This window comes from Phaethon aethereus, assembly GCF_964289735.1.
Source record: "Phaethon aethereus genome assembly, chromosome: 3".
Lineage (NCBI taxonomy): Eukaryota > Metazoa > Chordata > Aves > Phaethontiformes > Phaethontidae > Phaethon > Phaethon aethereus.
In genome coordinates this window covers 63,010,634-63,037,544 of record NC_138576.1, presented here as the reverse complement: position 1 = coordinate 63,037,544, position 26,911 = coordinate 63,010,634, and the positions used below count along the sequence as shown (strand labels likewise).

Genomic DNA, 26,911 nt, shown 5'->3' with positions numbered 1-26,911 from the left:
TTTTTTTTTTTTTTTGTAAGCTGCTTTCACACAGAGGAACAGAATGTGTGACAAAACCAAAATTTCGTACATCCACGATATATGTGAAGTGACCTCATGTCTCCTGTGTTGCTCAGTGATGTCAGGCTGAACTGCAGTCTTGGTTGCATGAGGAACGTCAGTGTGCTAAGGTTCACAGCTAGTAGTGTCCCCAGCTGAGTGTGTGTGGTCCCACAGTGGCAGGGGATGACTATGAAAACTGAGTCTGTGTGTTCCAAGCCCTTCTCCTGGGGTGCTTGAGCCTGGGTGAAAACCAACCACCAACCTGCTTTGCAGAATTATTTCTCAGCCAGGCCAGTTCCCAGGACCAGCTCACCCTGCTGGTACCAGTGCCGGGGTGGAGAAGGGCTTGCCCTGCCAAAGGGGCAGGGGAGAAAGCAGCACGATAGCAGTCTCCCGGGCCAGCTGAAACTGCTGTGGAGCTTCCAAGGGTTGCCAGCAGTATTTCCCTACTGTATTTCTCACATGAATGCTATCCCCAGTGCTTGTTGGTGCTCTCCTGGATGGCCACCTCTCTAGCCTGGTGTCCTTACCATGTCTTCTCACTGTGTGTGAGTGGTGCTCAGCTGACTTTTCTGCTTGGAACAGAAAATAAAGTCATCTGGACATGGAGTTTTGAGTATGCTAGGTGAACAGGTTCTGTGCAGAAGTAATGGACTTGTGAAGGAACACCGAACGTGACTTGCATCTCCAGCATTTTGGATTAGGACAGGGAAATAGCATCTTGTGTCTGCCACTGGTAAGGTGGAAGTGTTCTGGGTCATGCAGTAGAACCTGTGTTTATGTGCATATGAGGAGCTCACACAGATGTTACCAGGTAAATATGAAGATGCCTTCCAATTCCAAGATTGATTGTTTCTAGAGGCCACATAGAGAACACACTGGATTTTTCTGGTTTTAACTGGGTAGCTGAAGAAGAAATGTATCGATTCATGAAAAGGGGAAATTCACCTTATAAACTCGGTAAACATTAATGACATTTCCAATAATAGCCTTTCATGTGTAGCTGAGTCTGGAACAGTTTAGAAAGCATCTTCAGAGTTCAGAGACTCTGAAGAAATGGGGTATAGAAAGGAAGCCATACCACCCCAAAAGAAGACTTCAAGGTGTCATAACTTTGGGGACGCTTCATTCTTCAGTGTGTATTTACATTTCCCTAAGCCTGGTTCTAGCAAGTCTTGGGAAGGCTTCAGTACCAGCATTTGCAATAGTGAAACTTCTGATAATGTCACCTTAGTGGGTGGCCTCATTAGAACTTTTTTGTGCTGTTTCCTAATTGATTTGGTTAGAAGTTGGAGAGTCTGTTGGTAGAGTGAAGTGAATCTGTGTTCAATGTTGATTGACATCTGGATGTACACAATGTGCTACCACTGAACAATGCCTGTAATCGTGTTCCCTGTTCCTCAGTAGCTTTAGCTTTGAATGAGCAAAGCCTAACTGATTATGGCAAAAATTACAAACCCAGGGAAGAATGGAGCCTCTAGCATCTGGCTAGCAAAGGTACCATCTTTGTTACCAACCTCTCCTGTTGTCTGTAAGTCAAAAAAAACGGTTGATGACTGCCATGAATTCTTGGCAGCATAATAGTAGCGCCTATCTTAGCTCTGCCTTTCCCCCAGTGCAGGGTAAAACTGTTGATCTTGGCTTCTACAAGCAAAGGGTGAAGAAGAAGTAACAGGAAAATGAGGAGAGGGAGAGGTAGATGCACAGGTTAAATGGAAAGCAGTGGTTTGGACTGGTGCATAGATAGCGAAGTGGGTATCTGGATTTTTCGGTGCTAGTAACAGGCTAGAGTTGGAACAAATAGCCAGGAACAGAGGGATGTGAGACCAGGTGGCATTCAGGAATCTTCTAGAGTGGTTGGAGAAACAAAAAGCTTACCCAAAAGTTCAAGATGGGCTTAGCCCTCAGAAAAAAAAGCATGTCCAAGACTCTAATTGAATAGAAACCACCTTACAATACTCTAAATTGTATCATAATGGTTAATTGCTCCCAGAAATGAGGACATGCTAGGCGCTGAAGATGGCAGTTACCCTGCAATGCCAAGAAAGTTTATTTTCTTGGGTTTTGTAACTCTGTAATAATTAGAATATCACTAGGCAGTATTATTTACAATTTTCCTTTTAGCTTGTCAGACTTTGATAATTGGACTGAGAGATTGATTAAGACATCAGCATCATGTAAAATCATGACTATTCAATGTGTTAATTTTTCTCCTTTTCTATTCTGCCGCTGGCATTTTAGAACCCTAAAATACCTCTTTTCTATATGCTACACAAAACTTGACAGTGAAAATCCTTTTTTTGTTTTGTTTTTGTTTCAGGGTGGCTGACAGACAAATGTTAAATTCTTCTGGTCCTGTGGAGCCAAAAAAATATCTGTCCTCAATTGAAAAAGAGGGACTAATTGATCACAGAGTGCTAAAGCAAAAGTGAGTTTATAATGCATTTACTAAATTTTACTTACCTTTTGAAAATGACATCAACACTTCTTTTTCTTCATTAAGACTAAACAAATACTTTATAAAAAGTGATCCTAATTATTGGAGGCCAGGTTCAGGTATATTTAGAAAACAGCAGGAGCAGAAATTTATTAGGATTCGACTGAATGTAATAGTTAAACGGTGTTTTTTCTGTTCTCTGTACTCAGTCCTTGCTCACTATCTCATGTTGCCTCATGCAGAGGGTAAGACACAAGTTTGTCTTTACTCATCTAGTTTTTAAAGATACTCTTACAGATGTGTTTTCAATAGCAATCTGGCAAATTAATCATTAGAGAGTGAAATACGGCTATAAAAAACATTGTGTGCTTGGGGCACCTTAAATATAGCACTTGGGAAGGTAGGCATGCTGGTTCCATTTGCATGCTCCTTTTCCTTGGCTATCAGAATGAGCCTCCTTAAAAACTGGAGGCAAGGAAAGGAGGTTTTGGGGTGTGGCGTGTTCTGTTTTTGTTTTTTTTCCTGCACATGCTTTTCCCTTTGAGCTGGGCAGTTAGTGTTGAAAGAGTCCCGTTCCTCTTCCAAGGCAATTCTTTTCTTGTTTGCAAAGTGTTCTCTGCTGGTCACTGTCCCCCTTTATTCCTGCCTGCTATAATTTCTCCCCCATAGATGTGACTGATGGCTTCACCGTCAGTCTGATATTCTGAGATAAGAGGAGGTCTTTCTCTAAAAATGTCTATTTTATCACTTTTTTAAAAGTAGCAAGGAGTTGGGGATAAGGCTGTCTGGGAACAGAGGAGAGGGCTTAGCGTATCGCATAGTTAACGCTTTTAAAATAAAGTCCTGTTACGAGCTTCAAAAGGACAAAAAACCAAAAAAAAACCCCCAAAACACTGCAAACTCAAAGATCCTGTCAGCATCGTTGCCAGCGAAACAACCCCAAATCACTTAAAACCCTTGGAATAAGCCATTAAAATGATCTTGCAATGATGGTTTTTAGCCTGTACTTCCAACGGAGGCTTATTTTTCATTAATGATGAGTAATTTGCCTTGTGCTGTATAGAGAGTTTTAAATGGGTCGTGTGGATCGGCATAACCCAGAACAGGCTGGCTTTAGGCAATGTCCTCAGCAGTAGCTTTCGAAGGCCCGTGGGAGGGAAAGGGGCTGCAGAAGAGCAGGGCCAGTTCACCCCGGGGCGAAGGAGCAGAAGAGGGGGGAAACCTGCCGCTGTAAGCGGAAGTGCCCCTTCTCTGAAGCAGCAGACGCCCTGAAGGTCAGTGAAGCTGTGATGATTTGTAGTCTTGAAGACCTGAGTAAATTTTATGAGGGCTTCTCTTTATAGGGCAGATGAGAAACTGGCGACTGTTTTCCTCCAAAACAGCTGTTTTAACTGGCTAAGACTGAGGATGGAACTGAACAGCCCTTGGCATCCTTTACCTGCTGCACTAGGTTCGTCCCCAGCTACAGACTATTTCTGGAGTTGAATGCTGCTGTTCAGATATGCCTATGACTTGTATCGCATTTATCAGTGCGGGTCTATAGAATTTAGGTTTGGTATTTGGGTTTTTTTCCTTTTCTGCCTGCCTGCCTTTCCCTACAGTACTCACTTACTGCATTTTCAACAACGGATGGAAAACGTTAGCCTGTTATATGCTTGAGGGGGATTATGCCAGCTATAGGAAGGTTGTGAAGGGTTGAATAAGACGTTTGTTTTAGAAATTCCGTTATGGAAACAGAAGAAGTTTCTTTTGACTATAATGCAATGATAGATTCTTAGCCTAGCGTATAAAACTAACCCCTCTGTCTATTCTGCTAATATACTTACTTTGAAAGCTGGGTTGGCAGGTTGGTTTGTTTTTTCACTCAAGTTCCAATCTATGGATTTATGTGCCATGGTGAAAAGTGGTTTTTCACATGAGATTAATGGTGGCTATTTTTTGTATTTTGACATGATGTTAATCTGATACTTCTGTTAGATTAAGTAGTGGGTTTTTTCCCAATGCTTTAAATTTGGAATGTTTAAAGTACGTGCATGTGTCTCTTGCCACCCCCCCCCCCCCCCCACCTAACAGGGAAAGGGAAGAAAGTGAAGCTGTAGCAATATATGGAGGTGGTTCTGCAAATAAAACACTCTGGACAGCCTTATCCTGAGTAAGAAGGAAGGCAGGTACCCATTTCTCATCAGCCAGGCCAGATTTGGAAAAGCAGCTAAGAACAATAACAACTTCCACTTTGCTTTAGTGGGATTTCCCACCTCACCCATTTATTTGCTGGCAGAGCAGTTCATATAAGCACTTTTGGAATCCATTCTGCCAGGCGTTAGTTTAATTCAGTGGGTTTGGTTTAAATGTACAGTTCAAAAGGTTGATATTTGTCCAGGGTTACACTTGTAGCCTCTTGTCTCCTCATTTATCCCATCTGAAAAAAAAAAGAACTTTTTGTGCTGATTGGGTTTTGTTTTTTGGTTGGTGTCCCTCCCCCCGCCATGTTCTTTGGGGCTTGGGGGTTTTATGTCTGTTTTTTTTGTTGTTGTTTTGTGTGGTGGTTTGTTTGTGGTGTTTTGGGGTTTTGTTTTGTTTTGTTTTTTCCAAAAAGACCCATGCAACTACAGCTTCAATAACTGGCATGGTTTTGCTTGAAATGAATTTGTGGGTGCTTTTATGGATTATTAGCACTGGTCAATTGGCTCAAAGTTTCTCTGTATCTTTCCTGTGTAGATAGTCCTAACAACTGTGTTAAATACACTTTTCTGTATTACTAAATATTACAAAAATATCAAAGAAGATTGTTTAAATGAAAAATAAAGAATAAGTGGATGCAGCAACTGTATAATTTTATTTTTCATGTATCAAAATTGTGCATACATATAACCAGATGAGGCTTGCAGGTTACCTCAGTGGAGTAAGTTTTGCTGGCAACCACAGAAGTGAAAACAGGCAGTCTTTTCGTTAATCTCTGAAGAAGATTAATCTTGAAGCAGTGCTTTTTTGTGAAGATAAGAAGATAGCTACAGAGGGTGATGCAATAAATACATTTCCCCTATACTTGCTTTTCTGTGTCAAAGTACCAACAGTTTGATGGCTCCTGGCAGCCTGGTGTTTATCTTCTTGCTAAGACAGAGGCTGTCATTATTTGTAAATACCTGACACTGCTGTGAAAAACCAACTGTTTTCTTGGTTGGTTTATATGTCCTGTCTGCCTTTCCTCAAGGTGTTTGTTTATCCAAATGACATCCCTAACATATCCCTTTCTCACTCTTTCCAGTACAATGGTCCAGTTGTTTTCCTTCAGGAGTGATGTCCTGGTACAGGTTTATTTGTGCATTTATTCTTTCTATAAAAGCACGTTCTGTAGCTCTTGAGTGCTGTGTAAAGAGATTTGCTGTCCAAATACCTTGACGTAATTTGCGCAGAGCAGGCTTATATGCACAAGCAGGATAGCAGATCTTCTGGCCAGCCCTGACAGCCTTGAACTTCTCTATTTGCTGCAAATTTGGAAGATGTGGTCAGTGTCCAACTAAACCTGGGCCTGATAAGTGTTCGTAGTCCAATAGGCCATTGCCAGCATTGACAGTATATTGGTGCTGGTGCCCACATAAATTTGGGTTGATACCAATGACAAAGAATTGGAATATTTGTCTTAAAATAAACTCGGCTCCCGACTCCGAGACGGCAGTGCTGGCCTGCATGGCTGCAAACCACCGTTCATCCCTTGGCTCGGCGAAGCCGGTTTGGGGTTGCCTGCTGCAAGCCCTCTCGAGGTCGGACACCTGCCAGCGGGCACTAGTAAAACGTTTGAGCTAACAGCATCCCACTGGTGGGGACGGGAGGTGAGCGGAGCACGGAGCCACGTGAACGATGCTTTTCACCTCCGTAGCTGAGACGGTCTCGCGTCTCGTCCGGTCGCGCCGCAGGCAGCGGCACTGACCGCTGGGCAGCGGCGCCTCAGGTGTGTTCTAGCTGTGACATGCCATTCTGCTAAGGTCTTTATAGAGCTCTTTCCTTTGCTTCCCCATTACCCACACATCGATACTGTTGGTCTGTGTTAACGTGTTTTATCAGAAACACACTTATGCTTGTGCTTTAAAATGAAGACAGAAAAGAGAGAGTAGCTAGCCTGACTAATTGTCGCTTAGTCAATTATTTCAGATTATTTTTCTCCCTTTACACAAGAAAGCAAATATTACTTTTATATACATATGTATATACGCATACACAACTATAGTCCTACAAAGAAGATCTCAGCTGGGCTGTGCCTCTTCATATAACTTAAGAGTTTCTTATTTTCTATGCAGAAACATTATTGTTGACATCATCAGAATTATTTCTAGAAGGTGTGGTGATCTTTTTTTTTCAGTTAGTTCACATGGACATGAAAAGCAGCCATAAAAAAAAAAGTTAGGTCTTTGACAACGGTCAGTAGTAGAAGAAAAGTAGTTCTGTCTGTTTTGTTCGGAATTACAGACATCGGATGCTTCCTTTGATTAGACTTTTACAACAAATAATATTTAGGGATTCTAAAACCATAAATTGCATCTCGCCCATTTTTTTGTAACAGTACTTGATTGAATCTTTCTTCTATGAATCTGTCTCAATGCTTCTGAAGATATTTACTGTTTCAGTAGTAGATTCCTCTGTTGAATGATTTATCATAACAGAAAACTAATTTATTTTTTATTTTAACGATTCCTTATAATTTCACTTCAATATTTATAACAGTTTTTATGAAGATGGACTATCTATGGGGTTTGGTTTGTGTAGGGTTTGGGGGAAATTCTTTAATTTGAGTTTCCAACTGGTGTGGTTGAGAGAATTTCTGTCACTTTTTTAAGTCAGCATTTCGTGTCTCTGTCATTGCAGCAGGAAGCTTAAGAACGCTAACAAATTAAACTAGAAGACTCTTCTATATAATATCTTCTCTGTGCTTATTGCCTCAATGTTTTGGAAGTCAAGGCACCTGGACTCATAGTTTTGGAGCACTTGAGGTCAGCAGAGCCGAATTTACTAATATGGTACTGTGAGCCTTCCGTGAAAGTTTATACGGGGAATAAAAAAAAATTATGTCTCCTTTCTTCCACACCAGAAATGGACAAAGCCTCATAAATTACTTGCAGGAGATACTAACTACATTGCCTTGTTAAGATCTAGCAAAATCATAAAAACAACAAAAAAAAAACCCCAAATACATAACACTTTGGATACAGTATAGCAAATCTTACATGGGTGAATGCAAATAAACCCTGTTTCTTTAAAATGGCCTGACTGAGCTGGCAGTTCTGCCAGTCGGATTCCCCAAGGAGCCCTTTCTCTTCCCCAGCTGTAACCTGCAGCCGCTGCCCTTGCACGAGATGGGAGTGCAGAGCCTTCTCTTACGCGACGCAGCTCCTCTGAATGGAAACTGGCAAAAAAATCTTAACTCCCTCTAGAAGACGGTTGTGTTTGCGTCTCACAAACTTCCTTTAAAGCTGATTAATTTTGTCTGTAACTTCGTGCTCATGCTGAACCTGATGATTTCTGTAGCAAGGGTACCGCCGGGAAAGCTGGACCCGTGGCCGCTCTGGGAAGCGGGCGGCTACGGTGTGTCTGCCAGCTCCCACGCCCCGGCATTGCCGAAGCTAACGCTGCTGCGGGTAGCTCTGTGTTCAGTCTAAAGGATACCTGCCCCTACGTCCAGGGGGAACCGAAAAAGAAAAAGACATCATCAAGCAGTAGGTAGCCTGAAAAATCCCAGGCTCTAGGGAATAACTGGGAAACTGTGCATTTGTGCTGGAAAGTAGGAAGCGGCAGTGAAGCGCGGGAAGAGAAAGGCATGAGAAGCTTTCAAGCACAGATCTCGGAACTGTGAATAGAAAAGAGTGCTCTATTTTATCCTACTATTGAGAGAGGAGAAAGAGTTTCTTTTGATATTTAATCATCTGTCATCATGTCTTCCTTTTAATGGAAACAACCTTTAAAACCTTAAATACTGTCATACAATGGAAAGCGTATTAAGCAAGTGTTAGGGAAAAGGAACATTTTCTACAGCTGTAGACTTCTCCTTCCTTCACATCTGTAAATTCTCTTTTCTCTTCTGTTTCTTCGTTGGCTTTGTAAATGTGGACTTTTTTCCCAGACTACAAATCTTCAGACCAGAGTCTCTTGCTGGTGCTTGGTGCAGACACGTGAAAGGCTAAACCTTCACCTGTGAAAAATGGGAATCTACTGGGGGTCCACCCATGTGCTGAGTTCTATGTGGACGTGCTGAACGTGGAAACCATTGATGTCCGCAAGGTTCTGCTCAGCTGTGATGTCCTCTGAGTTACTGGGACCTGAGCTGATACAAGATGTAGCAATGAGTACCATAGACTCATGGACTTGACTAAAGTAGACAATAAGAAAAGCTTGTGGCACACAGCCTGTTTATGCGTGTGCTCAGTTGGTCTTTAAGTAACCTTTTTTCCTAAATGAACTAGATGCAGGAAACTGATCCTTTTTATTGCTCAGAAGCTAAAAAATTACAAAGTCAAATGACCTAGTGTTTGAACCTGTTTCTAGGTATCTACTGCACTTTGCGCAGCTATCTTGACTGAGCTGTCTTGATGGCAAGATTATTTTTACTGACTCGTTACAGCTGATTCAGTCAGCTCTGTCTCTCTGCGTGAGGTTGCACAGGACTCTGAGTTTGGAGACTATGATTCTGTGTTCCCTCACCACTCTTTGCTCCAGTGCAGTCTAAAACCTTCATCGAATGCTCTGGGCGATGCTGCAAGTGTGTTAAGTCTTCTCCTTCTTGGCAGTAAAACAAGATATTCCCCGGGACTAGGGATCCCAGGGGTCATATAATTCAAATAGGTGGGGGCTTTGGGGGTTGTTATTTTGGTTTTATTTTGGTTTTGGGGGGTTTCTCTTCCAGCTGGAGGAGACAAACGGCTCCTCCTAAAATGATGTTATTTTATAGTTTCATGTCTCAGTACACATGTTGTGCGTGAGCCGTGCAAGGCTGTAATGGAGCCAAAGAAAGAAATAGCTGTGTGAAACGGTGCCGTGACTTGGTACAGTACGGTCATCTACAAAAGCTGAGTGGTCAAAAGCTCTGTGATTAGTTGTGTCCTTGCTGAGGATAGGCTTCTTAGGAGGCAGTTCCATATTGCAGCTAAACATAAGGGTACAAGCTTGCTTTATCTGCACTGGTATTTGTTTCAGCTCATTTTGGGGAACTGAACAATGAGAAAACTAAACCCAGAAGAAAAATGAAGAATTTCATCACTGTAGCTCCTTGAAGTAACTTGTTGCAGGCTTAGAGGCTTCCCAGTACCAGTAAGAAAGGGGTAGAGACCTGTGAGAGCAGGGCAGAGGGGGGCTGACATTTGGCAGCAGCTAGCTATTGGATTGACTTAGCTGCAGCATCAAATGCCTTAAGAACCGAGAGAAAAGAAAAGATGTAGGAATTTCTACTGTGGGGTCTTGATCTTATCTCTGTGTCTCAGGTTAGCTAGAAGACCAGAGAGGGATGGCTAGAAACAGGCTGTATTTGTTTGTACCTAAAGCTCTAGCTGTAATGCTGTTCTCCACAACCAAGGAAGGTCTTGGCTGTATGCGTAAATCCCAGTGCACGTACAGTTTAACTGGACTGTTCTTTTGGTTAAACAAGTTTGCATGTGAGCCTTTCTGGGGAGAAAGTTTAGTGTGGAGTTGTATCTCTTTTCAAACAAATCTGTATTTCATTGTAAAATGTTACTGCGCATATTTAACATGACTGCCTAACAGCAACGGTTTCGGCAAAAGCTAGTAAAATATTTAATCTATTGCACCGTGGAGACTAAAGGAATTTTTGGATCTTGTTTGGACAGCAAGGGAGTATTTTCTGTGTTGGGTAAGGCTGAAGAGAAATGGAATTTGGAGTATTTTTGTTGCTCTGGCAAATGTGAAGGGACTGGTGGAGGGGAGAGTAACCATGCCTCCATGCCTATTAGCCATCCCAACTCCAAGAAAATTTTATTTTCTTCAAGGAAATGAGTACAGTTCAGTTTGCCTGAACTGAACCTGCTAAACCATTCTACTTTTCAAAACGGCAATTCAGCGTCACTGGTGTTAGCAACAACAGGAATATCAGAATATCAGTGCTGCTCCGCTGCAAATTACTGTACTTTATAAACTTCTGTACATCTCTGAGCTAGTTTAAATGACAGCATGTTGAAAAAAGTATGTAGTAACGTGCAGCCTGTTTGTTACATCACATTGATCAGTGAAAGTTGGTGAAAGTACAGGATGCAAACTTATAGGGTCCTCACTGATGATTCATTGAGCATCTGCACTTTATTTGCATCGGAGGGATTTCCAAGTGATTCCAGAATGAGGGTTGGGTTTTATTTTCCCGTTTGTGTATTAACTTATCACCAAAAAAGGACATGAATGTGTCTGTGTGGATATGTTTGTCTATGTCTCACACAGCTTTTCCTTCTTTTGAGACTGCAAAGTACTAGCAGAAGTTCATTACAGTTTGCATCCACTGTTAACCATCTGTGTCCCATAAAATTTGGTGAGCTTGGAGAGGCAGTAGCCTCTCCTAAGGTTATGAGAGTTACAAGCTAACCTACTCAAGAAGCTATTGAGGCTTTAACTAATGCTGTAGGGGCCCAAAATATACTATATCTGCCTCCCAGATATAGTAATCTTTCAAAGTGGTATAAGCTAAGCTCCCGCAAATGCTCCTCCATTGGTATTGCAGTTGATTTTGCCAGCCCAAAGATTTTGGTTACCATGGGGCTTTTTTTACATCCTTATCTGAAAGAAGCTGAATAGAAAAACTTCCCAATGTACAGAGAGCAATTTAAATTAAAGTAAACATAAATTGCAGTGATACCACATACATAACAAGACTATTTAGATGTCTTTAGCATCTCTCATTTTAAATTTCTTTATTGGGTCTGGACTACTATGATTGGGAAACCGTCTGGGGCTGCCAGAACCACTTCACCCTTTAGGTGGCTCTTGACCTTTGACTTCCAGCTCAATTTATCTCTACTTTTCCCTGTGTTCCTTCAGAATTAGGGTTTGGCAGGCTCTCTGGAAGTGGGAAGCACTTGGGTAGCCAGTGGTGGTGGTCTTGGGACGGGAGCTTGTAGGTACTTAGGGGCTGTGTCTGCCTTGCTTCCAGCCGTTGTGCTGATAGTAACTGCCGTCATCCCTTCGCCGCTTTCCTCTTTGGGACGACAGTCTTAGCTAATGTCCTGTGTAGTATTTTATTTAAGCTGTTCAGCTTACTCTCACAAGTCAGTTAGCAGAACTGGCAGGAAACAAATGATGACAGATAAAGTTATTTTGCAGCAGTAGCAAGTCCCTGGTGACTTCCTCCGCTCTGCCTTCTGCTTTCAGTTAGGGACCACCTTCTAGCGTCTGCTGATTAAAACATTTTACAATTGACATCTGGTTTTAACCCCATGTGTTTTGATTGCAGCTTTTGTGGGTATTCCTTATGTAGAAACCAGGAGAGCAAGCCTCAGATTTCTATAGTAATAACTTTCATTTGTGTTGAATTTTTGCTTGTATTTTTCTTTCTTTCTTGTTTGCATTCCCATAGAAGAACAGTGCGATCATGATAACATAATCTTTTCTTTTACAGAAAAAATCTGAAATCATTTTTTGCAAGATACAAGACGTTGCAGTGGACAAGTTCTTACGCTTTGCCAGATTTCCCTTACGATGTCAAGTGCATATTGGCAGAAAAAAAATGCCCTGATCACAGTATGAGAATAAGGATTATTGAATTTTTACAAGCAGACATGACAAAATACCTAGAAGGATCACTGTGAGTAAACATTGTTGGAGTTATTTGTGGGCATTACCAAGTGGCTGCAGAAGTAAACTTTCAAATGAATGTAGAGCCATTCTCTAATATTCTTGCTAAAATAGAGGAGGGTAAGGGCCTGAAACCTGTTGAAGCCAACAGGAAGGCTTCATGCAAACCTTAGAGCTGCTCCCTCTGTTATTTGGAAGAGGATCGATAGTCCTGGAAATAGTCAATTTAACATATATCAGTATAGATTCCAGCGTCGAATACTCTCTAGAATACCAAGTACTTCTTTTACATCTCCACCCTGTTTGCACAGGTATCCGAACAGTCAGCAATACAACGTTGTTGTCAGTGCTCTGCTGCAGGCATACCCGTTCCTTGATGAAGACGGGAATGGCTTTGTAAGTATTGTAAAGAGTATTCCGACTTGAGAAATACGGTCATTGAGTTTCTTGGTTGTCCTGTAGGGTTTTTTGTTGGGTTTTTTTCCCACATAATCACAAGAAATTAACCTAGTTCAGAGGAAATCGATACCGGTTTCTTATATACCGGCTCTATTCAGAGCTGTAAGCTTCACTTTGACATGTTTGGCAAATCACACTCTTATTTCATTATATTCATTAAAGATGAATCCAGTTACAGCCATTCCTCCAAGCCACTGTGAGACCATGCAGACATGTACATGAAGTCCCTGGTTGCTTGTTGGGTACAGTTTCTTTCTGGATTGATTTCTCCCAAAGGATAAATTTACTTAAATGTGACTTATTTTTGTTTTTAAAAACAAAGAAGCCAAACCTTTAGAAAATTGTCTCTGAGGACTAACATATGACTGATGCTCTTGCAATGCACTATGATCACTTGTCTGTTAAATATCTAGCTGCAGCAGGCAGTAACACTACTGGTTTAAGTACATTGGGAATCTAGCCCTAATTAAAAAAAAAATAATTCTTTTAAAACATGGTTGGTATCTCAGTGGGGACATAACAGAACGCAGTGGAAGAAGATGACTTAAATTTGAACTACATTTTTTTCACTCTTGTGACCCAGAATAAATATCTGTGGTCTCAGAGGACAGTGTTCACCTTTTGACTTCACATCATTGCTCTGCCATGTGATCCATTTATAACATCTTGCAAAAGCTTGTGAGACTCAGTGGGGATTGTTACCTTTAAACATATATATTTATATATCTCATGCAGTTACTGAAAAAAGCAAAATAATTCTGAGAATTTAAAAAAAAAGGTAAGTGAGGATTAAAGGGTGGCTATTCTAGTTCTCCCCTGAGCCCAGGCATTGTAGAAGGGAAGGGACTAAAGAAAACAAACACATCTTGGAGAGGAGAGAGGGAGCAGAAGGATCAGAGTGCAAGAGTCCACCTTTATTTTCGGTTGGGATTCCTCTCTGAATAACCCACTGGGGGTCCATGGTTGGGGTCCTGGGTAATGCTACAGCTTCATCCTGCTCCCTTTGTGAAGGGGAGCTGGAATGATGTGCAGGTTGGGTCCAAAGACCTTTTTACAGCCCTTAATTTTTAAAAAAACTGTTCTTAAACAGATTCTTAAGCTAGGTTTTCAAAAGTCTTAATTGCAGCAGGACCAGAGACTGAGTGCAACTACTTCTAACTCCATTCTTTGGGAAATGGGTCATTGCTCCCCAGAATCGGTGCTGGCAGAAGTGGTGGGGCATGTGGTGGGGCAGAGACTGTTGTTCTTTGTCTTTTGATGTTTCTCTCATCCTTACTAGAAAGTATATCTGGAAGAAACTACCCTAGTAAGCGAGGAAGCTGGGGTTAGCAGTTTGCAATATTGCTAGTCTAACGCTTCTGAGCCAGCCCCTCTCCACTGCCTGGGTTGAGGCAGGGAAAAATGCACCAAAGGTGTACATCTGTATACTTAAGTTTGGAGGAGGGTGTGAGAATGAATTACCAATTTTGTTGGCCCTTCTGTTAGATGTTCTGTGCTTCCTTCACGATCATAAAGGCTATAAATACTTCTTTTTTCCTGATCTGAGATAGTTGTGTTACAACAGCAACGGCTTAAAACAAACCCTACAACATATGCACAGCCAGTTAGCATGAGGCTTGCAGTAAAACTGAATTAATACACCTTTAAGACACAAATGCACAACAACCAAAAAATTGGCTCACCACCATTCTTTCATCTTTTCTCAGAAGAAGTGTCTTCAGCAGCTCAAAAGTGACATTTTTTGTAGGCTTTTCTTTTAAAATTGCCCCAGGCTAGCATGGGGCTATAAGAACTGCTGCTGGCTGTTCCTGGTAACAGTGTTGAATCACAGGTTTTGTAAGACGTAAAATATTACTTACTGAGGGGTTCTGAATCCCTTAAATGTGTTAATAATTAGAAGGCTATTATTACGATTTTTTAATAGTACACTGAAAGTATTTAAGAAAACTATCATCAGTAAAATAATTCAGAGGTAAAGCAGACAGTTCTTTATTTGGGGGCTGGTGGTAAGGGTGGAAAAGGAAAACTGTAACATGAGAGCAGTATTTTAAGGAAAAACGCTAGTTACACGAGTAATTTAATAACGTACGTAAACATCTGGAGATGCAGTTCATATAATGTGGTTCTGATGTCTACATTGGGAAGAGAGGAACAGCATTACTGAAGTTCCTGTTTCTTTCTGTGGACTCCAAAGGGAGCCTCGGGCGACCGGCTGTGCGCAGATGTCTGTATCTGAGGGATAACCCCCTCCTTTTGGTGCGTCGTAAGGCTGGAGAAGGGAACACGCCGAACATGGCGATTCGGCTGGGCAGGCCTCAGAGTGATGGTTTCCAGGAATGGTAGATTAATAAAGCTATCTGAGTTTCTTGAGAACACCAACAAACAAGTTTTCAAGTATTCAGACTTTTGAATTTCTTAATAAGAAGCCCTGAGAAGGCGTGTCAGTGGTGTGGTTTTATGTTTAACTCATGAGTCTTACGGTTTGGAGCCCATCACCAGAAACAAGTGTGTCTTGGCTGGGGGAAGGCTGCAGTGGGAACTCTTCTGGGTCCTTCCACGGCCAGGACGCACGTGGCGTGGGTGGGCTGGGGCAGCCCGAGGGGTGTTCTGGCTGAGAAAGGGGAAAGCTCATCCCCTGAGAGATCCTGACGTTCCAGAATTAGCTTTTTCTCCTGACCGAGAACAGAACATCAGAACAGAAAGAACTCGATGTAATGAAAAACTTGGAGAAACTGTGAATCAGAAGTGTCAGCACTCTTGTTGCGACATTTTCATGGAAAGGAAATGGCTTGGAAAAGTGGGAAAAGTGGAAAAGGGGAAAGATCCGCTGGAAAACTTACGAGGAACAACAACAAAAAATCAAACCTATGAATGCCTAAATTTACACCAGTATTTTCACGACAGGAAAAAAATATACTTGCAAAACTTTGAACATTCCATTTTTTTAAACTTTTTTTCCCCCCAAAATACCGGACAGTTTTTATTTACAACTCCGAACTATTTTAAACAAGTAATTTAAACATGTGTGCATTATATAGAAATGTAGTATAGTATTTGCAAACTGTTTCAGGGAGAAGTTATTAAAGGTTTAGTGTTTCAAGATTTATTAGTAGATTATCCATAATTCCCTCTCCTTGGTTAAAAGGTTTCCTATTTAATTTTGGAGTGAGTAGAGAAAAATATGCTTCTGTGCCCACTGGCCCTTGAAAAGGCTATCTAATGGAATACAGCCTGAATGATGATAATGATCCTGAATGAATAAGTTTAAAAACAAGGTTATGAATAAGCTACTTGTATACTATGAATTTAAAAGGAAGGTTATTTACTAGGTCACTGTAGAAGCAGGAATTAAGAAAAAAAAATCTGATATCCTAAATAAGAATTAAAAAAAAAAATTAATCATTTTATAGTAAAAGCAAAACTGATTTAAGAGGTCTGTGGAGCACCTGGAATTAAATTAATTTCCCCACCCTGTTCCAAGATTAGCTTTTGGACAGAAGTACTTTAAGGTGTTTGCCTAAGGAATTTTTCCCATGATGTTTGCTTCTACTTAAAGAACAACATTATCCTGAAGTAACACAACATTCTAAAAAATTAATCTCCATTTGATCATGAAATAGATTATTAGATTTCTGATCTATAATGTAACCAATGCAGCATTTGTCAGTAGTTACAGACAAATAGGTTATATAGAAAAAGCCAAGGTCATAGTCGCAGCAGTCACAATAAAATGGGAGTGACACTGTTTCTTGACCACAGGCAAGCTACTATTCTATTTGTGTTTATTCCTTTTACAAGGGCTACATCCAACCATTTGTAAAGAGTCACTGCCCTTTTACTTCATTTCATTTCAACCAGCAACTGGAAATCGTATGGTTGCAAGACCACCATACCTGAGGAAGGAGAAGAGAGGGGGCTTTCACCCGCACCGCTTGCCAGCGGGCTTTGCGTCAGCCGCGCCGCGCGCGTGAGGCTGCCGACCCGTGCCGTGATGCCGGTGAAACCCGGGATCCCAGTGCTGACATGCCCAATTTATGTAACCGCTGCACACAAAATGATTATTTGCTAGAAAATTACTGGTTTTAATCTGCATGTAATCCTTTCCCTCCTATGTCAGATAGGCACAGACTAATCCTTCTGCTCCCTTACAAGCATTGTAAACCTCCCTGGAGCGGTCTGGGCTTTTTTGGGATGGGGAATTAATAGAAAATAAAGTTATCAGCTCAAAAATGGTGACAAAAGCATCCTTTTTAGAAGATGCATTACCCGCTAGGGAAACCATGTAAATGTATATGCTCGCAGTCTCATTTATGAAATAGGTATGTGAGACAGGACTCGTGCTTATGAGAATTCTATTACAGAAACAGATTTAGTTGAAATTCTGAATTTATCTGAGGACAGAAGGATGAAACAGCTGAATGTTTTGAACTTTGAGGGATATTTAAAGTTCTGTATAGGTGTCAGCATATTCTTTCATGTGGAAGAATAAGTGAAAATGTCTCTTAGCCAAGCAAAGGTTTTCAAAAGAAAGAAACTGCATAAAACTCAACTAAGGCGCTATTTAAATTGTCAGCTGGTAACATATTCTGGGATGTTCATGTTTTAAAGTATTTTAACATCTGTTGACCACTTCAGAGAAGTGTTCAACTGAGGTTTTTTGTTTGCTTGTTTCTTAACAGCCTTAAAATAATGATGTTCCAAATAAATTTTGCTAAACATGTAACGCTGGGGTATTTGCATCAAAATGTAAATGCATAGGGCCAGAACTATAAGCGTATTTAGGAACCTTAATGGTTCAAGCTGATAGCAAGTGGGATTTTCAAGGCATGTAGTCACCTCACTGCTTTGGAAAACAGTGCTTGGGTGCAATATTCGAGTTGAGGCTGTAAATACACCTTGTGAGAAGACTGGATGGGCGGTTGTGCTCTGCTGCTGATCGTTACGTTCAGGTTGGTGACAACGTGACTCCTGTTCTGGCAGAATCCCACGTCTGGAGCTTACATACGAGAAATGCAGATAGGTTTGTTTTCTTTCCAGTTCTCGGATGTTCGAGGGTGACTGGCAGAGGATACTTCTGTAAGGGCCCATAGGTGGGTGGCAGAAAGTGTCCCCCCAGAGGGGCACACCTGCCCTGGCTGGCCCAGGTCTGCTGAAGAAGAGCTGAGGTAGATGCCACCAGAGGGGCTGCATTCTCATAGCTCTTCCCCTGCCATTTTTCACCATTAATCGAGGTCTTGCTTTTGGGATGGAGGGCCTGTGAGCCAGCTGGGTACCCTAGGGAGGTGGGAGCTGCCTTCACCACCGTCTCTTAAGAGACCCTCCTATCCATATGCCGTGGGTGAGAAAGGCAGGCATGTCAGGCTCGCTGCGGAGAAAGATACTGTGCTACTTAGTCTACTTTCACTGAATTATGGTTTACACCAAAGTTAATCCTTAAAGTCATATGCCCTTGACTAATGAAGGAAACCATTTTGGTAAGAAATTGGGGGTAGTCATTCTTCTGTTTATATTGCGTTTCAGTATGTCAGTGAGTAGAGGCTTCAGTATAGTATTAAGTGGGTATAGTATTGGAGTCAATTTTAGAAAACGAGGTAACAGCTATTTGAATCTCTCTTCCTATGTCCTGTCATTTACAGTCACTTTTCTGACTCATTTTTGTTCCCTCTGACTGTTGAAAACCCCTCAATGACTGGAATAAGCAGTTGCTTTTGAGGATCTGACAAAGCATTTTCAATATCCACTGCTGCAGGTTTTGCCTGCGGACACATTTAACAGCCTTTACTTCGAAATTGCTTCCCCGCGTGTCGGTAGTTAGCACGGCTGGGTCCTGCCTCGGGACAGCCAGCCGGGGACTGCAGGTAAGCAGCCGTCTGTCCGTAAGGACGCACGAGGAAGTAGCTGTCTATCCAATTTTCAGAAGTGACTTTTCAGTACCCAAGTAAAAAAAAGACACGAGTGTGATAGAAGCAGGGGGACAACATACACACGATCTTCAGCTGCCAAGGACTGATGAATGGCTCCGTTAAGCAGGGACTGCATCCGCTTGCAGTGCAGGACTGCCTTTAAGTTGCAGTTTACACGCCTAGAGCAGTCTTACAAACACTAGGACCTACTTAAATGATCCTCTTAATTCAGCCATTTTGAGTTCAGTTTAATAATACACTTGATCTGGTGTAACTGTAGGCTCCCTGCAAAAGGGAGTGTCCCACTGTGTCTTTCCCACTCTCTTGTATTAGATACAATGATCGTACAACTGCACAACCAGTCACATGCTGTCAGAGGCAGAGGAAAAATAATCCACTCAAAAAAACCCCAAACAACCCATTAGTTTTCTGTGGCATCAGTGAGCTGATCTGATTCACCATGTAGTTTCATGACCTGATCCCAAAGTAAGAGCTGAGAAAAGGAAAGCAAACCGTGGTTTTACTGATAGCCCTAGTTATATTGGATAAATCTAACCCTTAGGTCCAATTACTGTCATCCTTAACGAACCGTGGTGGTACCAGTCACCCTGCTGTTTAGTTGCCATGAAGTCATATACCACAGGTGCTTGTGTTTCCTTCAGTCCTGAAGCCACCAGTATGCTGATGCCACCCTACGAGTCTTTTTCTGCTTAGTGGCAAGCACTTTTTTATAAAGTAGATAAAACAAAATGACCTGCTTTAGGAATGGGGCAAATTCTTGAAAGATGCTGGTAATGACAGATTTTTTTTCCCCCCCATGCAGTTGCTATGGAAACGGGCCCTTAAAGATCGTTTCAAATATGTGCGGCGACCCATTGAAGATGATGAGCAAGTCCTGAGGAACAAATGCAAGTTTGGCCACAGACGAGGACAGACCAGGAAATCTTCATTTGCTGAAAACAAACACAATGATGTCCAGGTACAGGTAGAGGTAAGATTTTTGGTGCTTAACTGTGTCTTTCAGCTCCTCTGCTGACGGTAAGGCCACCAAGAAGTAAAGGGGAGAATGAAGTGATCTCATCCTATTTTAAATACATTTTGTACAGAGTTTGTCCTATAGTCAGACCGTTGACTTTTTTTCCATTTCTGAAGAACCAAGTATCAACAGCAGAGCTAAACCCGATACTGGATGCCTTGCACATTTGTTGTCATTTAGAGTCGTTGCCAATTGGACAGAAAACTCTGGTTTTTTAAATGCAATATTCCCATTCTGCTCTAGGTTATACACCTCCAATTAGAGTGAAAAACAATAGAGGCTTGTGTCTAAGGGCTCAAACCTCTGTACAAATAAGAATGCAAAGTGATATCGGAGCTGGTAGCAAATGGCCATATCCTACTGTGACATTGCACCTTGTTATATAAAAGCTGTTCGTGTTGATGTGTGATATACATCAGGATGGTTCTGAAGCATCCGGACGTATGCATGCAGTTGCTTATACCCTGTTAGTTAGAGAATTCCGAGAGCTATCACTGTCCAGTAAGTGTTTGAAGCATACGAATTAATTTATGAGTTTTCATAAATACATTAAGGTTCCAGTTGTGCTTCGTCAATGCTCCTCACACTTCCTTGTGCTGCAATTGAAGTGTGGTAAAATTTAAACAATTGTAAGAATGTGATAAAGAAGATAAGTAAGCAGATATTTGACTTTAGTTTACACATGTCCATCCTGCTGTTTACCAGACACGTATATTTAGGCGAGCAAGAGTGGTTTAACTGGATGCATTTCTGCATACATCACCCTTGTGTTTGAAGGTAGCTGTAGTTTTCTACCCAGAATGCAGATATATGTTTGGGGTTGGTTTGTTTTTGTGTTTTGTGGGGGCTTTTTTTGTGTTTTTGGGTGGTTTTTTTTAGAAGCTTCAGTAATTTCTGTTTATCCCCTTTTGACTAATGTTTGCAGGAATAAACACTTCCCTCTTTTTGCCTGCTTTAGTTGGGAGGTTGGCAGAATGTGTAAAGTAAGAAACCTTTAATTTGGGTGCAAAACAATAAATAGTCTTGCATGCAGTAAACGAGAAATGTTTTTGTGCATGCATTAATAGTTAGCCATCCTTTATCCGCAAGTGCTTGGAAAGGGCAAATGTGGGTCTTTTTTGGCACATCAGCTAGTTGAGAAGGGCTTTGCGGTGATTCTGTAGGGACAGCATGCTCAACTTTTTCTACAGGGAAAGGTATAACTTCTACACCTTCTACAGAGAAGGTGTAACTGCACTGCGCTGTGTATGTGTAAACTAGGAATCACCACTCTTTTACACTGCATTGCCCAAGGCCATCACTGGTCATCTCTTGTTTGCTTTAGAAACTGAAGAAGAAGAAAGTATGTTCCATCTCTTCTAAAGTCCTAGGCATTTTCTGCTACCCTTAACGTAAGCAAATATGGGTTAAACTGGAAGGAGGTTAGAGGATGCTGAGTATCCCTAAACAACTTCTCCTTTCTTTCTCTCATTTTTCCTGTATCCTAACATAAATATATAAAAAAAAAAAATATAAATATAAATGTAAGAATTAACACTTGTGGACCCTCTTAAGGCTTCCCACAAGATTAAGGGAATCATAACTTTCTTAAATTTTAAATGTGTTTCTACATTGAAAGCAGGTACATCTGGCTCTGAGATCCTAAAGTATGTCACTACAACTGTGCACAGCTGGACATGACATTTGTTTAATATTCTTTTAAACAAATGCAGTGTGGGTTTTTTCATTCTGTATATTTAGGAACACACATAAAGGCACTTTTCTGCCAATCCTTGGCACTAACTACTTTGTGATAAATTTAAACTGCTAAACAAAGAGTCATAGCTTCAAAAAATAAATATTTTGTCTAGAAGCCAATACCACAGGCAAAACCAAATTATATTCAAATTATCATTAGCCTGATCCCCTTGCCTTCATTCCTTTTCTAAGTCTGGAAGAACAGATCAGCCTTGTGTGCACTAGAAGCCAACACATCAGGATTCTTTAAAGTAAAAGGGTGGGAAATGAATTCCAGGTTAAGGGGACCTTTGGAGAATAATCAGTGAAAGATTCCTAGCCCTTTGAGTCACCACACTCTCCCTTAGTTAGGCAGAGTAGGACATTTAGGGCATAATAGGTCAAAGCCAGCTGGCAAGCGGTTGCAGATGAAAGAGCACATCTGTTCCCAACAGATGACCTACTTACCAGCCACACAGTTGACTTCTATACTGAGCTTTAGTTTCTGAACAGTCATAAAATCTAACTCTGTCAAATGTGCTTTGTGTCAGTATCATATTGGATTGTTAATGGTATGAAACTGATAGAAAGATTATTTACTAATAGGAAATGTTTCAGGTATACCTGGCATTTGTTGCTATATAAAAAAAGGTAATAAAGCTATTACTACTAATAAAATCCTTACCCACTCTTTCTATTTCATTGTGTGAAAAAACAGCTGCTTGCCAGGACAAGCTTCCTGTGATGTTCTGGGATGTGCTCAGAGCCACAGATGACATCTGCCCCTTGGTCTGTCCCAGCCCGGTTACCTGCCAGCAGGCATTCCTCCTCCAAACACAGCACGAGGTTACTTGGCCTCCCATGTAGGGCATTGCTTCCACATGCAGCATCTGGCTTTCTCCTCTAGTTTCTTTAAGATATCAGCTGATGTGTTCCTCATTACAGAGTATTATATTCAAGCAAGATTGAAGAGCACCCTCATTTTAGAGTGGCTAACATCACAGGAAAGGTCTTGAGCAAGTGCAGTGTTCAGGGCTGTAAAACGATGGTAAGAAGGCACATAAACCCATGCTGGAGGTTTTGCTTAAAGTGATGCTCCCTACAAATATTCATCAGGTTAGCCACCATTGGAAACAAGCGTGGACTGTGCCTGACATAGACATTAATATGAGCCTCCATGTTTGGGGGATATTCAGAACTTAGAATCATAAAATTATAGTTTGAGTTGGAAGGGACTTTTAAAGGTCATCCAGCCCAACCACCCTGCAATAAGCAGGGACATCTTCAACTACAGCAGGTTGCTCAGAGCCCCGTCCAACCTGACTGTGAATGTCTCCAGGGATGGGGCATCTACCACCCCTCAGGGCAACCTGGGCCAGTGCTTCACCCACCATTGTGAAATATTTCTTCCTTCTATCTAGTCTGAATCTGCCCTCTTTTAGTTTCAAACCATTACCCCTTGTCCTATCGCAACAGACCCTGCTAAGAAGTCTGTCCCCATCTTTCTTATAGGGACTCTTTAAGTACTGGAAGGCTGCAAGAAGGTCTTCCCTGGAGCCTTCTCTTCTCCAGGCTGAACAGCCCCAACTCTCTCAGCCTGTCCTCATAGCAGAGGTGTTCCATCCCTCTCATCATTTTTGTGGCCCTCCTCTGGACCTGCTCCAACAGGTCCATGTCTTTCCTGTGCTGAGGGCTCCAGAGCTGGATGCAGTATTGCAGGTGGGGTCTCAGCAGGGCAGAGCAGAGGGGCAGAATCACCTCCCTCGACCTGCTGGCCACGCTGCTTTGGATGCAGCCCAGGATACGGTTGGCCTTCTGGGCTGCAAGCACACGTTGCCAGGTCATGTCCAGCTTTTCATCCACCAGTACCCCAAGTCCTTCTTGGCAGGGGTGCTCTCAATCCTTTCATCCCCCAGCCTGTACTGATACTGGGGGTTGCCCAAACCCAAGTGCAGGACCCTGCACTTGGCCTTGTTGAACCTCATGAACTCAATATGAGTCCTTGTCCATTGTTACCTAAGGAAGGCTTAACCTGCACAAAGTACCTGGTTCAGGGCAGATGTAGAAGACCAGCCAGCCCAAGGGAGCTGATTGTTGAAGGAAGCCAGCCATTTAATGGCGTGAAGCAGATGATCTATGCCATCTTTTGCCTTTACCGTTCCTCAGCCTGTGCAACCTTTTGCCAAAGTCGTACTGATACTGAAGCTGGGAGTTTGCTTGAGCCTCTGGGAGTGGTCTTAGGACTAATTGTGAGGTGAAAAATGGTAGTGGAAAAGTTGCTGCTTTTGGGTGCTTCACAGAAGTTTACCCTGTTTGCATTATGCTCATCATGGTCTGGAAATTGTCTTTGATGAAAGAAGGAATCAGGATTGAGTGATGTCTACTCTGGGTACTCTGAGTTTCTTTTACCTCAAATTAGGTAAATTAGGCAAGTTAGACATTTCCTAGGGACATGCTTTTCTTTAAGGTGATAACTAACATCATGCGTATCAATGAGATGATGCCACTGCAGGAGTTAGAAACTTGAAACAAGGTTTCAAGGAGTGTGGAGAGAATAGGATTTGTGAGGCGATGGCTGGAGAAAACGGGAGGAATGAGGAGGGGAAAAAAGATGTCAGCAAGGGAAAAAGGAAACCAGATAAACTGAATGTCTGTAAAACTCTCAAAGGATGAACAGCTTGTGTATGGGATGCAGAAAGTCCCTTGGCTCAGTCTAGTGGCTGAGGGGCACTGTGGGCAGGTACAACGTTGGGTACTATCTATACTGTGAATGCTGTACATGGATGAAGAAGGGATGATAGCCCCTTGTTCTCTAAATTAAAGGTCTCCAAATCAAGTGCTTGAATATCTGCACAGCCAGAATGTGAGCATGCATATACGAATGATCATCCAATGGCCATACTGTTGTAATGTCATTTTTCCACTAAAACTTTGATGTGTGTAGTGTGTGGTGTTGCACAGCTAATATTTTTAAATGCTTTTGGAGTCAAAGCAAAAGTTTTGAACGCAAATTCCTGGTATACATCTTATGCTTCACCTTCTTATTTATGTCATTCAGTATCTCCTTTGTTCTGTGAGTTAACATGAAGTGTGAAATGCAGGTTGTCCCTTGGTAGAGGAAAACAGATTTCACCCATTTTTCTTATGCTGTGTGTTTGGCAGCTTACAAATCAGAAAGCACTTGTGATCAGAAATAAATTGACTTATGCAGCTTTGAAAGTTTGCAGTTAGCATTGGCATGCAGGTCTAGCTCTGAAAGTGTCTGCCTGGTTCAAAATGGTAATTATGTGTAATTAAAGCAGAGCCTGCTTTAATTAAACAGCTCATTTGACTACAAGTCAGCGTGGATCCTGCAGTAGGTTACGTGCTCATTTTGCATGAAAGCAGTCTGCCCGTGCTGTTTCACCTGTCTTTGTGTTCTGTGTTTGGACATGAGAGGTGCCACAGTTGTGATGCCTTCTCAGTTCTCTCCCACCCTCTGGGGCAAGAAGATGGGCCCTGAGCGGCATCCTTTCAGATTCAGACTTGTTCCAGATCAGCCTGGGGTGTTTTAGGGTTTTTTTTAGCAAATCTTCACTTTCTAATGGCCATAACCTGGTTTGAGCATTCCTCCTGACATAAAATGCCCGTGTCCAATATACTAAAAGCCATGAACCTGAAAGTCACCACAAAAAAAGGGGCTGTTCCTTACAATAGTGGTATTAAAAACTGTTGTGTACACTGTGGTTTTTATGATGCCTTGTGTCTGTATGTATTCCAGACAAAATAGCAAGGTCCATTTGTCGGTATTCAAAAATCAAGATGCAAGATTCAGATTATGCTCATTTAACTACCTGTGAAAGCTGTTTCTCATCCTGAACAAGCTACAAAACGCAATTAATGGAAAACAGTATCCTAAACAAGGGTCCCATCATACTCCCAGTGCCAGTATGCAAGCATCATATTCTTTGTTTAGGCATAGGGAAGACACTGAAACTGCTACTGTCAGGCCTTCTTGCATAAGTACCTTGAGCATTGATGCGAACTCTGATGCAGGTGGACTCAGCAATCAAGAAGTGTTAGCAGCATCAATGCTCTAAGCAATAACATGACTTGGTATATGCATTGGCATCTAGCAAGGAAAATTTGCAATGTTTTTTCAAAGGAAGTATTATTAGCTGGTGTTGGGAGCTGACAAGAGCAGCAGTAATGAAAGGCAATGCCACAGCTGCACCAACGCTGCTACTCATTAGAAACCCAGCTCCAAACTGCGGTGTAAAAGGAGCTCCCATTCAGTGCTGGCACCATTGAACTTGTCTGTGTGGCACTACTGTTCAGGAGGTGGTTCTCATTGCCATCACATGGTTTCTACTCCCTCCAGCAAGCAGATTAGTCTCCACCCAAAGGAATTCCCTCAAAGGAATATTCCCAAAGCATGCCAGGTGAGGAACCTAAATCCATGTTTGGTAGTGAACAGACCAGCAGCATGCAGTTCAGTGCCCTCATATCCATGCCCTGGTCCTATTTGAATTCACTCTCTCAAACTGAGGAGTCAGTAGATCCTGTTGGCATTCTTCAAAAAAAGAGATCTTCATCTCTGTCATTAGCAACAGCTAGGCTACATTTACCATTCAGAAACTGGTGTAAACCCTTGTAAAGAGCAAGAGGTGGCTGCTGTCCTCATCAGAGGAGTTTTCATCACTCTGTGATTAGGCAGTCATGTTACTTTGGTGTTGACATTAATGACTTCTAGAATTTATGATGCTGGCTTTCAACAGTAACTGAAAGCTTAGACCATGGAGATGCACATCATGCATAAGAATTGCTTCCTTCCTCCCCACAAAGAGATATAGCAGCTTCACTTCCTTGGCTGTGGCACTGACTCATAAAAGTGCCCCGCTAGCCGGGCCTTTTACAAGAATATGGTAATATAATCTTGTATCTTGGGGAAAAATTAAGAGCTGTCAAAAGGGCTTTGGGACTTTATTTAAAAACCTGTCTCTGACCAAATGAATAACTATCCTCTTGCTTCAGGACATGGGAGACATGCGGGATTTGGAGTTGAGTTGTTTTATGTATGTTCTCTTGCTTTAATGTGAGCATCTTAACACAATCTACTTGTATATGCTTCCAAGTAGAAGTATGAATATCGACTGGGGGTCAATGTCAAAAGCCATCTGGAGCATGGGAAAGGAGCCCTACAACCTGTGTGGCTCCTAGATCTGGTGGCTTTAATCACAGATATGTGAGATGCCAAGAGGTTACGGGTGGTTGTCGGCATGGGCAGTCAGGAATGGGCTCCCTATTGCCATCAGCCTTTGTGTGTGAATCCAACAGAAGGGCTAAGAGCCTTGGCAGGACCATCCCTCAGGCAAGGTCTAGGTTACACTGACATACAAGTACTGGATATCCTCTGCTTACCTCATTAACTTCCTCTCTGCATCCTTTTGGCCTTTTTCTCTACTCTGCTGTGTTTCTCATGAGCTTGTGACAGAGGCAGCTTGTTTTTTAAAGGCATTGAGGTAAATTGTTCCAGAAAGATTTTTTTTTTTTTAACAAATC

At 41.9% G+C, this 26,911-nt stretch overlaps 1 protein-coding gene across 1 annotated transcript in view; it reads left to right on the top strand.

The window, feature by feature from the left end:
• Positions 1 to 26,911, top strand: part of SAMD3 (sterile alpha motif domain containing 3) — a gene marked incomplete at its 5' end in the record, with an annotated part of 38,470 nt that overhangs the window by 3,144 nt on the left and 8,415 nt on the right. Inside the window, 4 exons of the mRNA XM_081997015.1 lie at positions 2,363 to 2,470; positions 12,081 to 12,266; positions 12,568 to 12,652; positions 19,442 to 19,609. Of these exons, the coding sequence (XP_081853141.1) occupies positions 2,363 to 2,470; positions 12,081 to 12,266; positions 12,568 to 12,652; positions 19,442 to 19,609 (547 nt within the window). The remainder of the gene's footprint in view (positions 1 to 2,362; positions 2,471 to 12,080; positions 12,267 to 12,567; positions 12,653 to 19,441; positions 19,610 to 26,911) is intronic.